Source organism: Triticum aestivum, chromosome 5D (genome assembly GCF_018294505.1).
Source record: "Triticum aestivum cultivar Chinese Spring chromosome 5D, IWGSC CS RefSeq v2.1, whole genome shotgun sequence".
Taxonomy (NCBI): Eukaryota; Viridiplantae; Streptophyta; class Magnoliopsida; order Poales; family Poaceae; genus Triticum; species Triticum aestivum.
This window is the reverse complement of record NC_057808.1, coordinates 322,709,883-322,724,045: the sequence shown is the minus strand read 5'-3', so window position 1 is coordinate 322,724,045 and position 14,163 is coordinate 322,709,883. Positions and strand designations below refer to the sequence as shown.

General features: G+C 47.0%; 1 protein-coding gene across 1 annotated transcript; it reads left to right on the top strand.

Annotated features, from left to right (window-relative positions):
- Window positions 1-11,444: 11,444 nt before the first annotated feature.
- LOC123121478 (HMG-Y-related protein A) lies at window positions 11,445-12,739 on the top strand. Its single transcript, XM_044541473.1, has 2 exons — window positions 11,445-11,793; window positions 11,928-12,739. The coding sequence occupies exons 1-2, from the start codon at window positions 11,743-11,745 to the stop codon at window positions 12,444-12,446; spliced, it is 570 nt and encodes a 189-aa protein (XP_044397408.1). The 5' UTR covers window positions 11,445-11,742; the 3' UTR covers window positions 12,447-12,739.
- The last annotated feature ends 1,424 nt before the right edge of the window (window positions 12,740-14,163 follow it).

Genomic DNA, 14,163 nt, shown 5'->3' with positions numbered 1-14,163 from the left:
AAACTCCCAAAAGAGAGGATGGTTCCAAACAAACCAAGCTCTCTACAAAGTTTCATGATGGCACAAGTACCAAAAAGAAACGGCTTGCCGTCCACCAACACACACTTGATAAGGATCGCAAGATGAGTGTTTTATAGAAAATAGGATAGCTCCCCCAAGACTAGTGCATTATAGAGAATTTGCATTTGAATACAAAATGCACAAGGTGGGATCACCACTTTCACTATATCTAGAAAACACTAGACAAGATCAAGAAATTAACAAGATCCACAAGTGGTATGGAAGACAAAGGGAATTGATACATTCCTAGGCAAGAAAAAAAAACAAATAAAAGCAAAGGCCAATGTAAAGATGATCAATAATTTCTACCACACATAAGTGAGTACCAATTGTCAAAAGACAAGAAGTATTTGGAAATAATTCCCGGTGGTAGATAGCAAGGATATCCGACATCATCTTCACACCAAACAAAAAGCAAATTGCAACTTGTAGAGCTAACATGCCACCTAGGAACAAAATAATTTACAATATCAATTCTAGGTGACAATATCTCAAATGTACACATTTTCTAGGCTAGTAATATACACATAGCATATTACTCCCCCATAATGTGATACCAATTAAAGATAAACAAGAGGAAAAATAATGATCCAACAAGAGATAATTAATGGGCAATTTAAAATTTGAATTTCTCATGAGAAGACATACTACATAGCGACTAGATAATCTTGAAATATCAATACTAGATGGTATTACTCATGTATACACATATATAGGATTGTGAGGTGCACAAAGCACATCACTCCCCCATAATGGGATATTCCATTAATCTCTCACAAGAGCCAACTAAGAAATAAAAAAGATGCAAAAAGGCTCAACGCATGACACACACGTACATGATGTGCAAACCAACACACACATACTTGATTGCTCAAGATAATCAAGTTGGAAGCACAACATATACAAACACATGCAAGGAACGAAACCAAACATGCAAAGGGGTAAGTAGCTATCAATGTAAACACTTTAAGAATGATTTACCGCAAGGAGGAACATTGGATATAAGATAGAAACTTGATAATCCGAATGACTTGGCTTGAGAAAATTAGAATGATGAAGTCCCCTTAATTCTTCATAAAGTATCCAAGTCTCCAATGCCCTCCAACAACACCTATTGATCAAGTTTGAGCTAGTTGGTCCCCAACCAAGTTGGGTCCTAAGAGGTTAGTCACAATAGGCTTGGCTACCCAAATGGTTCTTTGCTTCAAACCACTTTGAGTACCAACAAACTTGGCAACCACATTGCCAACCTTATCCTTCCCAAGAGAATAGACATCATCAATAATAATTGGGTTGGATAAGTTACCACTAGTGCATGAAGAAGCGACGTGACCTTTTTCACGACATAGGTAGCAACGCCTACTCTTTACTTTCTTCTCACTTGATTTCTCAACTTGAGAAGCATTAGCTTGAGTTTTCTTAGGAAGAGGCCTTTCTTCAACTTGAGGTTGATAATGAGAGTGAACTTGTGGCCGCTTCCCTTGTTGCTTATCACTAATGGCCTTCTTCTTCAATGGGCAAGATCTAACATGATGCCCTTCTACTTTGCACTTGAAGCAAACAATCTTGGCCGAATTCTTGACTTGTTCTTGGCCCTTCTTTTTGTTCATCTTGGACTTATTCTTCTTGTTGGAGTTGAATCCAAGTCCACCTTTGTAATTGGGGGATTTTTGCACTCTCAAGATGTTGTTGAGTGTAAATTTCCCTTCATGACTCTTTTCCAAGTCTTTCTTCAAAGAAGTGACTTGGGCCTTGAGCTCTTTGATTTCCTCTACATGGTTAGTCTCAACACAAGCACTAGAGGAAGTATAAGCTTCATCGTTAGAGCAACAAGGCAAGGAAAGCAATTCATCACAAGATGTACCAACATTATGCATGGATGAATCGCGAGGACTAGCACAAGGCAATATAGCATTTTGACTAAAAGTAGTGCTAGTGTCCACATGAGGCTCACTAGATGTTACCTTAGAAATCATGGCCTCATGAGCTATCTTTAGCACATTATGGGATACTAGAAGATCATCATGAGAGCTTGAGAGCTTTTCATGGCTTTCTTCCAATTTCCCATAATTGCTAGATAGCAACTCAAGTTGAGCCCGTAGCTCAACGTTCTCCTTTAAAATGGATGCTTCACAAGAAATAGAGTTAGTAGCACAAGCATCATCATTAACAACAAGATGAGAAGGCAACTTGGCAAGCTCTTTTAAATAAGAAGCTTCAAGTTGAGCATGAGACTCGGTGAGTTTGATGAGCTCACCCTTGATGACCCTTGAGCCATTTTCGAGGTGCTCAAAATCCTCAAGGAGTCTAGCATGAGAACTTCAAGCTTAGCATTTTTAGTTTCAAAAACATTGGCCACCTCAAGAGCTCTATCATGAGATTCCTTCACTCTAGATAATTCTAGAGCAAAAGTCTCCTCAAGAGATTCCTTGGTGGTTTGTTCAAGTTCAAGAGCTTGAGAGAGGTCCGCAATCTCATTAGCGTAATCACGCTCATGACCTTCCATTTTATCAATGGTGACCTCATGCTCCTCAAGACAAGATTCCAACTCATCAATATATTTCTTGCCCTCAATAGCAATAGACATGATTTCCATGAAGTTGGAACGAGCAATTTTATTCTTAAGAAGAGCTTTGAAAATTATTTCCCCCTTAACTTTTAAGGAGGCAACATCATCATTCTCTTCATCATAATCGACATCATCATCACTCTTGCCATCATCAATATTATCACAAGATATATTGGGATTCAAAGTGGGAGGTACCTTTGAAGCCTTGGCCATAAGGCAAAAAGCAATAGATGATGATGTGGGATCCCTTAAAGCACCATTCAAGACCACATCTTGTTCCATGGAGTGTTGGGTTTCCTCTACATTGTTAGCACAACAACTCGAGGAAATAGATACATTTTCATCATGGCAACAAGACATAGCAAGCATATCATCATGAGATTTGAGCAAGCAATTTCTACATGATATGCAAGGACTACCAACACGAGCATGTGAAACATGTAAGGTGCTCGAAGTGTTAAAGTCCAACGAAGGACCATGGCAATAAGATAGAGATGAAGAATCACCAAGAACAAGCACACTATCATCATTGCAATGACCACCACTACTCACCCTAACATTACCTTGTGGCAATCCACATGTAGGTGAAGTAGAAGAAGTTGAGAAGGCAACACGGCCGGAGGTGGAGGGAGAACAATCATCCCCACAAATCTTGGACACACCATATTTATCTTGAAGCTTTGTCCATAATTCATGTGCATCCCGGAACGGCATGACTTGAAATATAACTACATTGCTCAAAGCATCGAAAAGCACATTAGAAGCTTGAGCATTGAGATAAGATTTTTTTTCTCATCCTCTAAAGATAATCTTTGGGGATCCTTTGGAGGAGAAAAACCCATATCTACAATTCGCTCTAAATTTGGGTCCATGACCCTAAAGAGATTAAGCATGCGAATTACCCAAACATCAAAATTTGTGCCATCGAAACTAAGAGTGTCAGAGAATCCTAATCCCCTAGTCGACATCTTTACTCTCTAGGCGGTTAAGCCTAACAAAGAGAGACGAGGCTCTGATACCAATTGAAAGATCGTGGATGTCGCCTAGAGGGGGGGTGAATAGGCGCTTTAAAATAATTACGGTTTAGGCTTGAACAAATGCGGAATAAACCTAACGGTTAATTTGACAAGCACAAAACCTAAAACAACTAGGCTCCCTATGTGCACCAACAACTTATGCTAAGCAAGGTAAACAACTAAGTGATAGCAAGATATATGACAAGAAACAATATGGCTATCACAAAGTAAAGTGCATAAGTAAAGGGCTCGGGTAAGAGATAACCGAGGCACGCGGAGACGACGATGTATCCCGAAGTTCACACCCTTGCGGATGCTAATCTCCGTTTGGAGCGGTGTGGAGGCACAATGCTCCCCAAGAAGCCACTAGGGCCACCGTAATCTCCTCACGCCCTCGCACAATGCAAGATGCCGTGATTCCACTAAGGGACCCTTGAGGGCGGTCACCGAACCCGTACAAATGGCAACCCTTGGGGGCGGTCACCAAACCCGTACACTTTGGAAACCCTTGGGGACGGTCACCGGTACCCGTCAAATTGCTCGGGGCGATCTCCACAACCTAATTGGAGACCCCGACGCTTGCCCGGAGCTTTACACCACAATGATTGAGCTCCGAACACCACCAACCATCTAGGGCGCCCAAGCACCCAAGAGGAACAAGCTCAAGGGCACCAAGCACCCAAGAGTAATAAGCTTCTCAACTTGTAACTTCCATGTATCACGTGGAGAACTCAAACCGATGCACCAAATTCAATGGCAAGGGCACACGGAGTGCCCAAATCCTTCTCTCTCAAATCCCACCGAAGCAACTAATGCTAGGGAGGAAGATGAGAGGAAAAACAAGAAGGAGAACACCAAGAACTCCAAGATCTAGATCCAAGGGGTTCCCCTCACATAGAGGAGAAAGTGATTGGTGGAAATGTGGATCTATATCTCCTCTCTCTTTTCCCTCAAAAACTAGCAAGAATCCATGGAGGGATTGAGAGTTAGCAAGCTCGAAGAAGGTCAACAATGGGGGAAGAACACAAGCTCAAAGGATATGGTAGAATGGGGAAGAGATCCCCTTATATAGTGGGGGGACAATCCAACCGTTACCCCCAAAATAGCCCCGCAGAGGGCGGTACTACCGCTTGGCCAGCGGTACTACCGCTCCCCCTCGCGGTACTGCCGCTGGGCCCAGAGCGGTACTACCGCACACGGGCGGTACTACTGCCCCCACTGCCGCGGCTAGTACCGTAAAACCCGACACGGAAAAATACCCCTCGAATCGAGGCAGTACTAGCACGAAGCCGCATCGGTACTACGGCTGGGGGCTACAGCGGTACTACCGCTGTGGGGCGGTACTGCCGCTTGTAGCACCCAAGTGGTACTACCGCTCCGGCCCGCGGTACTACCGCTGGGACTAGAGAGGGCACACTGAGAGAGGGGAACGAGCTCGAATCGAGGCGGTACTAGCACGAAGCCGCAGCGGTACTACGGCTGGGGGCTACAGCGGTACTACCGCTCTGGAGCGGTACTGTCGCTTGTGACCCCTAAGCGGTACTACCGCTGGATACCGCGGTACTACCGCTGGGACCAACCTAAAGCCACTTCCACGAAAACAAGTATACTCCACGGGAAACCAAAACTGCCATAACTTCTGCATATGAGCTCCGAATTGAGCAAACTCAATCTTGTTGGATACAAGACGACGAGTAGCATCAAAACAGCAACTGGTTAGTAAGAAGAGGCGGGGAAGGTATGCCAACAAAATAGAGGAGTGAAACCTCCAACCGAGAAGAACCGGCATAACCTTCCAACATCGAAAACATCATAGAAGATGCGAGTGAACTCCGTTTTCGATGAACTCGAGCTTGTCATCAAGATGACCATAAGCTCCAAAACTCACAAAGAGAAGAACCAAACAAGAACCAAGAAAGATGATGCAAGGATGCAATGGTTTGAGCTCTCTACGAATGATACGATCAAGCTACTCTTCGAGAGCCCCCCTTGATAGTACGACAATCGATCCTATAACCCGGTCTCCCAACTACCATCATGAGACCGGTAAAATAGAAAACCTATCAAGGGCAAACCTTTGCCTTGCACATGGTCCACTTGAGCTAGATGATGACGATCTTGACTCCCTCAAGTTGGACCACCTTTCTTGGTTGCGTTGGCTCGATGAAGACTAATTGATTGCTCCCCCATACTCCACTATGGGTGAGCCACTCTTCCACACATCTTCACAAGTCCATTGTCACCACAATGGACGGCAAGCTTCAAGCATTTGATCTCTTCATGATGCTTCACTTGAACTTGCACACCGCAACATCTTCACAAGTCCATTGTCACCACAATGGACGGCAAGCTTCAAGCATTTGATCTCTTCATGATGCTTCACTTGAACTTGCACACCGCAACCTAACCCCACAAAGAACTCTCACGAAGATCATGGGTTAGTACACAAAGCGTAATTGACAATGCTTACCACACCATGGGATCGCTTGATCCCTCTCGGTACATCTTCTACGCTTTGTGAGTTGATCAAGTTGATTCACTCTTGACTTAGTCTTGATCAACCTTGAATCTTTTCAACTCTCTTCATTTGGATGATGTCTTGAAGATATACATGAATGATCACACAATCTTCTTCTCCAAGACATGCTTGCAATAAGCTCAACTCTCACATGACCAATCTTTGGATAATTCCTTAATAACACCTTGGTCACCACATAAACTCCTTGAAACCAACACATGAACTTCAAGAAATGCCTATGGACAAATCCTTCAAATATAACTCAAGGCAACCATTAGTCCATAGAGATTGTCATCAATTACCAAAACCAAACATGGGGGCACCGCATGTTCTTTCATGCGTGCTCCAAGTATTAGCAGGATACCGATGCCCCATCGAGATTGCAAAACACCAAAGGCACGCTCGACATCCTTCCTAGCACTCTCTTGCTCTTGGGCAAATCTTTCCCTTTTCTCTCCGATAGGGTTGGGTATTGTCTTGACAATAGTGGTCCACTGAGGATAGATACCGTCACCCAAATAGTACCCTTTGTCGTAGTTGTGGCCGTTGACAGTAAAGTTCACCGGTGGGCTGTTGCCTTCGACAAGCCTAGCAAACACCGGCGAGCGCTGAAGCACGTTGATATCATTGTGTGATCCAGCCATGCCAAAGAAAGAGTGCCAGATCCAAAGATCTTGAGATGCCACAGCCTCTAGTATGACAGTGCAAGCCCTGACATGTCCCTTATACTGCCCTTGCCAAGCAGAAGGGCAGTTCTTCCACTCCCAGTGCATGCAGTCTATGCTGCCAAGCATCCCCGGGAAGCCCCTGCTGGCATTCATCGCCAGCAAATGGGCTGTATCTTCAGCTGTCGGCTCTTTCAAGTACTCAGGGCCAAACACAGCAATCACAGCCTTGCAGAACTTATACATGGACTCTAGGCATGTAGACTCACTCATACGGACGTACTCGTCAATGAGATCACCGGGCACTTCGTATGCAAGCATTTGGATGGCGGCAGTGCATTTATGATAAGAGGAGAAACCAATCTTGCCGACGGCATCCTCTTTGCACTCAAAGTAGTCATCATAGCCGACCACTCCCTCTCTAATACGGTTGAAAACATGCCTACTCATACGGAAACCGCGGCGGAATTTGTGATGTTTGAACAACGGGTTTGTTGTATCAAAGTAGTCCTTCCAGAGAAGGAAATGCCCGCTCTCTCCGTTACGATTCAACGCCGGAAGGTGGCCCGGAATGGATCCACGGAACAACGGCCGCTGGTTGTTGAGGTGGTGATGGACCAACACGGCAGCCAATATCTCCTCCTCATCGTCGGACGACAAATCGTCGGAGTCGCAAAGCAAATTGTGGAAAAAGAACTCGTCGGCGGAGTCCATTTTCGTACCTTGGCCTGTCGAACAGCTTGCGGGCGTCGAAGAAGGAGACGGCCGACGAGGGGAGACGCGGCGCCCACAGACCAGCTAGCTCCCCTGTCGGCGTCCGACGAGTGTGACTGTAACATCCCAAATTTTCAATTTGGAATGTTATACATTAGATCATCATTTCATAGCATATTTTATTGCATTTTGGCAAATCCTCGAAAAAAACCTAAGCAACTCAAGGACCCTCGGAGAGAGTTGGGGATTTTCGTGGTTTTCATATTTGATTTTATCAAATAATAAAACGAGGATTTTTGGTTTTAATTATTTTTCTCTCCAAAAAATATTTCATATTAAAATAAATGAGAGGAGAAAATATGACTTCTCCAAAATAATTGAAATATTGGAGGAAAAATATTAAAATCAAATATTGGATTTTATTCGGGCTTTATTTGCAATTTTAATTGCATTAGAAAAATTGCACGTTTTCAAAACTGCATTTTTGGGCCAAGAAAATGTTCATCTTGTTCTAATTATTTTAATTAGACGGTAAAAATTTGTTTTAGCATTTTTGGATTTTTATTTATTTTTCTATGTTTTTTTAGATTCGGTGAAATTATTATTAAAAAAAACACCGAGCGCGCCGACTGGGCCGAAGCCCAGCCGACGGCCCAGCTGCCCCGCGCCCCGTCTCCCTCTCGGGCACGACAGCGCCGCCGCCGCCCGAGCCCCGCTTGAGCACGGCCGCCGCCCGCCGCCTTGCCCCCTCCCCCACGGCAAACCCCCCTCCTTTTATACCCCAGCCCCGCCGCCCTCTCCTCACCCCGTCCCCGCCCCGACCCGAAGCCGCCGCCGCCCGAGGAGCTCGCCGCCCCGACGCCGTACGCCGCCGCCCTCGTCGCCCTTCGACGCCCTGCAGCCCCGCCGCCCCTCGCCGCCCTCGCCCGACCCGCCGGAGCCCATCCCGAGCCTCGTCGGAGGTTAGCAGGAGCCGCCGCCGTTCGCTGTCCGTTTTTTTAAAACCGCCTCGGTTTATTTTTATTTTTTTTCAAAACCCTAGATTTTTTAAATAGATCGGTTTATTTTTTCTTCGGTTTAATTAATTAGTGAACGTTCACCGATCTATTCGTTTTAACGAACATGTTCGTCGGTTAGTCGCTGTTAACAAACGTCCGTTCATTTAACTGTTCGTCAGTTTTCTTTTTCGTCGGATTTTCCGCGATTATTCCAGATCGCGATTTCTGATCAGATTTTCGTTTTAGTTTATCTTTTCGCTCGTTTATCGGAATCAGGCGATTCAAGCGCCTAGAGTTTCGTCTCAAAATTCTCTTTCCGTTTAACCTACTCAAACAAATTTTTGCTACTGTAAAATTTGACCTAGATTCAGATTAGTAAACGAAGCTTGTTTCTCTCGCCGTTTGACTTTCGTTGCTTCGTTCGATTTGATTCTTTTTGCAAACCGGAGTTCTTAAGTTGAACTTTCTGGTTAGATCTTTTATTTGAGTTTTACCTGTGCATTTGATAAGTGCTTATTGTATGCTTGTTTGTTTGCGATAGAGTACCCGGAGTGCGCCGCTTGCTACTTCGAATCTCTAAGTTTCACGGATCATCAGCAAGGCAAGTAACACTTTGATCATACCTTTCTACTACCCAGTTTTATTGCATTAGACCAACCCTCAAACATTGCATGGTTAGGATCTAATTAAATTGTGGGTATTGGGATGTAGTTGAGGTAGTACCTATTACCTGTTTATTATCAAACCCTTGGGAGTTACTTCTACGTTTGCTTATATCGCTATGCTATGCTAGTATACGTGGATTGGGTTTGAGAGATATTCACGACAGGTGTGAGATTGTTAATTAATGGTTTACTTAAGGTGGCAACTAAAACTCACATCTGGGTGGATTGAGGCACCTGGAGAACGCCTGTTTTTCTAAGGACCGCCACCCAGGCTCAAAGGGGTCATAAGATTATTCATGCTAGAAACTTCCGTGTGCAGCCACAAGCTATTATGGGCTCTAGCATAGTTGAGTAGGTTACATGATCTCTTGAAGAGGTGGGCTATCAGATGTAGGGGAAAGTAGGTGTAACTGTCCACCCGGAGTAAAGAGTTATTGTTTCTGAAAGACTGTGTCTCGGTCATCCGTTTCTCAAAGATCATGTAGTGCGAGAATCAAGCGGAGGCGATCGAGTCTTGTGGGGAAAAGTGCACAAACCTCTGCAGAGTGTACAAACTAATCATGGTTAGCCGTGTCCCCGGTTATGGACATCTTGAGTATCTAGTACTTGGATTATCATGTGAATCTAATCACCATGTTACTTTAATTAATTTTGTTGGGTTAATGATGATATTTAATTGGGATTGAGAATGGTTGACTCAACCATTCTCAATGTTTAACAACCACCATGATAGTTAAATAAAATTTATTCCTTTGCAGTAGGGAAAAATTGGCTTTTCGCAAAACTGTAACCATAGGGAAAAATTGGCTTTTCGCAAAACTGTAACCATAGAGCCTTCTACCAGCCATATATGCATGTAGTATAGCATTATTATGTTCATTACTCTCTATGTGTTACATTGCCAGCATATTCCATGTGCTGACCCGTTTTCGGGCTGCAACGTTTTATGTTGCAGACTTTTCAGACGACGAGTAAGGTGCCTTAGGTCGTGGTCTTATACTCAGTGATGCCGTTGGAGTTGATGGACTCACTTTTCTTCCAAGTCTTCCGCTGTTATCGTATTAGATGGCCTTAAGCCATACTTATCATACTTATTTCTCTTTTGAGATACTCGATGTAATAAGTGTGTGATTGCTACTCTGTTATGAATCCTCCATTTGTACTGTGCGTGTCAGCATTACTGATCCAGGGATGACACTAAAGCACAGAGTACAGACTGTTTGAGGTCTGGTCGCTACAATGACGGCGTCCGACGAGCGTGCCGGTCGGATGTGGCGGGGGCGGCGAGGCGTCTTCTTGGTCACGGGCGGCTGTGCGGTGGGGGAAGTGGCGGCGGGAACCAGTTTGCTCCCCGGCGGCAAAACGGCGGCGGCGGACAACGGGGACAGGGGCGGCGTTGCTGGGCGGATGTGGAGGCGGCGACAGCTGGAAGAGTCGCCGAAGGAGACGGGGCGAGGGTTGCTTGTTGGCCGGGGGGAAGGGGGTGAGGGGGGAGGCCAATGTGCCACAGACCAGCGGGTCCGGGGACAGGAGTAGGCGAGCGCGCGCGTGTCCGCGCCGACGCAAATCAGGCTAAAAAATGGGCCGGAAATGGGTCGTTCGCGGATGAAAAACGGACGCGCGTCCGTTTGGGTCGGCGCGTTGGGCCGCCTTTCTATCTGCGCAGACCCAAACGAACGGCCGCGGACGAAATAGGTCGCCTCATTGGAGTTGCTACAGTGGTCTTCTCTCAAGATTCAGGGATGAAGACACGGGGCTCCGCAGATTTTCTTGTGTTATGGTTGTCTTAGGGTATTCTAGGTGTTCATGGTCCTTTGTGTTTGCGTTTCAGTGTGCTTGTAAGGGTCGAACTACTTTGTACTAATTCATGATATGAACTATAAAATTCTAAATAAAAAAAAACACTGTACCCTATTGTTTATATGGACAGCGCGCCCGTCGGGGGTACCACAGTCATTTCCCCGACCCAAAACGCGAGGCCGCTCCCGCTCCCGCTCCCCGCGCAGGAGACGACAAGTCCAGCAAAAGCGTTTCAGGATCGTTCCCTCGTCCCACCCCGACCCCCCGCCACGTCACCGATCCGCGTGCACACACCCGTTGCTTCTCCCCTCTCCGCCCTAGGATCCCCCGCCTCGCAATCCCCGCCGTCCGTGCACGTCACGCACGGGTCTCCGTCCCACGCGCATCGATAAAGGCGTTCAAAATAGGAAAGCTGCATTTATATCGGCCGAAACTGCATGATTCGTCTGACACGCTCCGGGTGTCCCACCGCCAGGTGGTCCCGGACCCAGGGTACTAACCTACGCGGCCCACACGTCGGTGACCGCACGCGGAAACCCTAGGTCATAGGCCTGCTGCCTTCGGCACACGCGGCACAGCTCGCCCATTTCTTATCTACTGCCCCCGCCGTCCTCGCCTCCTCCCCCGATCCAAATCCGAAATTTTTCCCCTCCCCGCAGCCCGCTCCCTCCTCCGCGCCCGCACTGTAGCCCGAGCGCTCGGCTCCACCGCCGTGGGCTGTAGCCGCCGTCGCTGCCATGGCGAACGACGGGTCCCCCAAGTCCGGTGACATCCCGCCCTACCCCGAGGTGAGTTTCTCCCGGTTTTGGCGCTCTGCTTCCGTGCCTTCCGCCGTAGATTTGTCGGCGGCGTATCATTTCCTTGTTCGTTAGATCCTTCTCCTTGCCGGCCGCGGCCTGAGAGCCTCTGCTTCTCCTCGCAGATGATTCTCGCGGCGATCGAGGCGCTGGGCGACAAGAACGGCTCGAGCAAGTCCGCCATCTCCAGCTACATCGAGGAGAAGTACGAGGGCCTCCCCTCGGCGCACGCCTCCCTCCTCACGGCCAACCTCGCCAGCATGAAGGAGGCCGGCAAGCTCGCCTTCGTCAAGAACAACTACCTCAAGGCTGACGCTCCCTCCGCCACCCCGGCAAAGCGCGGCCGCGGCCGCCCGCCTAAGGACCCTAACGCGCCGCCCAAGCCGAAGGCTGCGCCCAAGGACCCCAACACGCCCAAGCGCGGCCGGGGCCGCCCGCCCAAGGCTAAGGATCCCATGGCCGACGCCGTCAAGGATGCCGTCGCCAAGGCGACCACCGGCATGCCCCGGGGCCGCGGCCGCCCGCCGGGTCCCTCCTCGGCCAAGAAGGCCAAGGTCGCCAAGGAGGCTGCCTCTCCGGCTCCCGCGGACGGCTCCGCTCCTGCCAAGCGTGGCCGTGGGCGCCCACGCAAGGTGGCGGTGTGAGGCCTGCGTGCTGATGCCTTTCGGTCTGTGTATCTCGCTGTGGTTGCGACGGTGGTAAGCTCCTAGGTGTGACCGTGCTTCTTCGATTTGTGCTCCGTACTAATTGTTCCGTCGGCTTAGTTGCTCAGTATGTGTTGTAACCTAATCGAGATGAGTGTGCACAATGGATGGATGGATGTTTTTAGCTTCGGTTGTAGTTGACTGTGCTGCTGTGAGTGAACATGTTCATTTTTTTTATCGCCATCTCTGTTGCTTCCGCATTATGATGAAGATGTTTGTCATGTTGTTGTGTACTTGGTCGCTGTCCTCTTGGCCTGTTCTTGATCGTGCGCTGCAGCTTGCATTGTCACTTAGTGTTGAATTTTGCTTCCGTATGTCGGAGAAAGTTTGATTGTAGTGGTTGGACGTTGATGTTTACTGCTCTGTTCTGTTTAGTAAAATGTATAATATATAGCTCACTTCCAGGTATACATGCATCATATCACATTTTTAGTTACATAACATATTTGCAGATGCATCCTAGTAGTACATAGCATGGTGGCTAGTCTGAATTTTGGTTTAGTCGGAGATAAAAAAATGCTTGACTGGCCAGTGTTCTACTCTATATAAGATGGATATAGTCTGTTGTATAAACAGTCTCACTATTAGGTCGTGCTTCATGCTTAGCATTGTAGCAATTGGAATTAACTGTCAATCTACTTCTGCATATAGGAGTAACGTTCATAAGAATTGTCGCTTTGGAATTATCTGGCAATCTACTTTGCCTACATAGCATAATTGGTCACCATGTTTCGCACTTCATACTTGGGATTGCACTGATCGTTGCAAGCTAAGTTGGTTACAAGTTTGCATATAGCTGTCGATAGATGCATCTAATGGTGAAATGTTGCAGTTGATAGTGCTTCTGATGTTGGCATGTTGCCCTTGGTTTCGATGGCGATGTAGCTAGTATTTTGTTGCTTGCTGATTGCTTGCCTAGTGTTCCCCTGCTGTCGGGATGCGCTGTTCCCCTCATTTTCCTCTCACTAGGCGTGTGTTCGGTGGAGATTGTCCCTCTTTTGCACTCCATTTCCGCCAAGATCTTTTATCTTTTATTATGAATGGTGATCTGCACTCCAAAAACTTATCTGAGAAACCATGGCGAAGTGTTGTTATGTCGTTCATGGCGAGGAAAATACAAGATTTTACCTTGCCTTGGATTTGGTTTGAAAGCGAAAGAAAACGTACCCTGGTTATTGAATCCAATGGCATTGGTTATTGCCTTCACAATCATTTTTTTTAAGGGTATGTAAATTGCGTACCTTAGCTTTATAGAAGGAGAGAAATAAGACATACAACAACGTCTATCACTCGCTGCGAACAACGAAGGCGACCAATTCCATACCCGGTTTATACAAGGACAACCAAACACAACAACACAGCTACGACACAAAAAGCCTACCCAACACCAAGCCCCTCGCCGTGTCTCGGCCGACACTGAAGACCTCTGAAGAACAGCAACTCCAGCTTCCTTGGATTAGCCAGCGATGACCGTACATGGCGCCGGAGGAGAAAGATCCGGGCAGCGGTGAACACCGGAGGAGCGCACCATGGGACCTTGAGTCTCTCAACACAATGCTCCCAACAGAGTAACAACCTCAAAGACGTTGCCATCGTGCCGATCCTACGAATCAAGGCTTTCGCCCCGGAGACAGCTGCCGATACGAGGTCACCATTG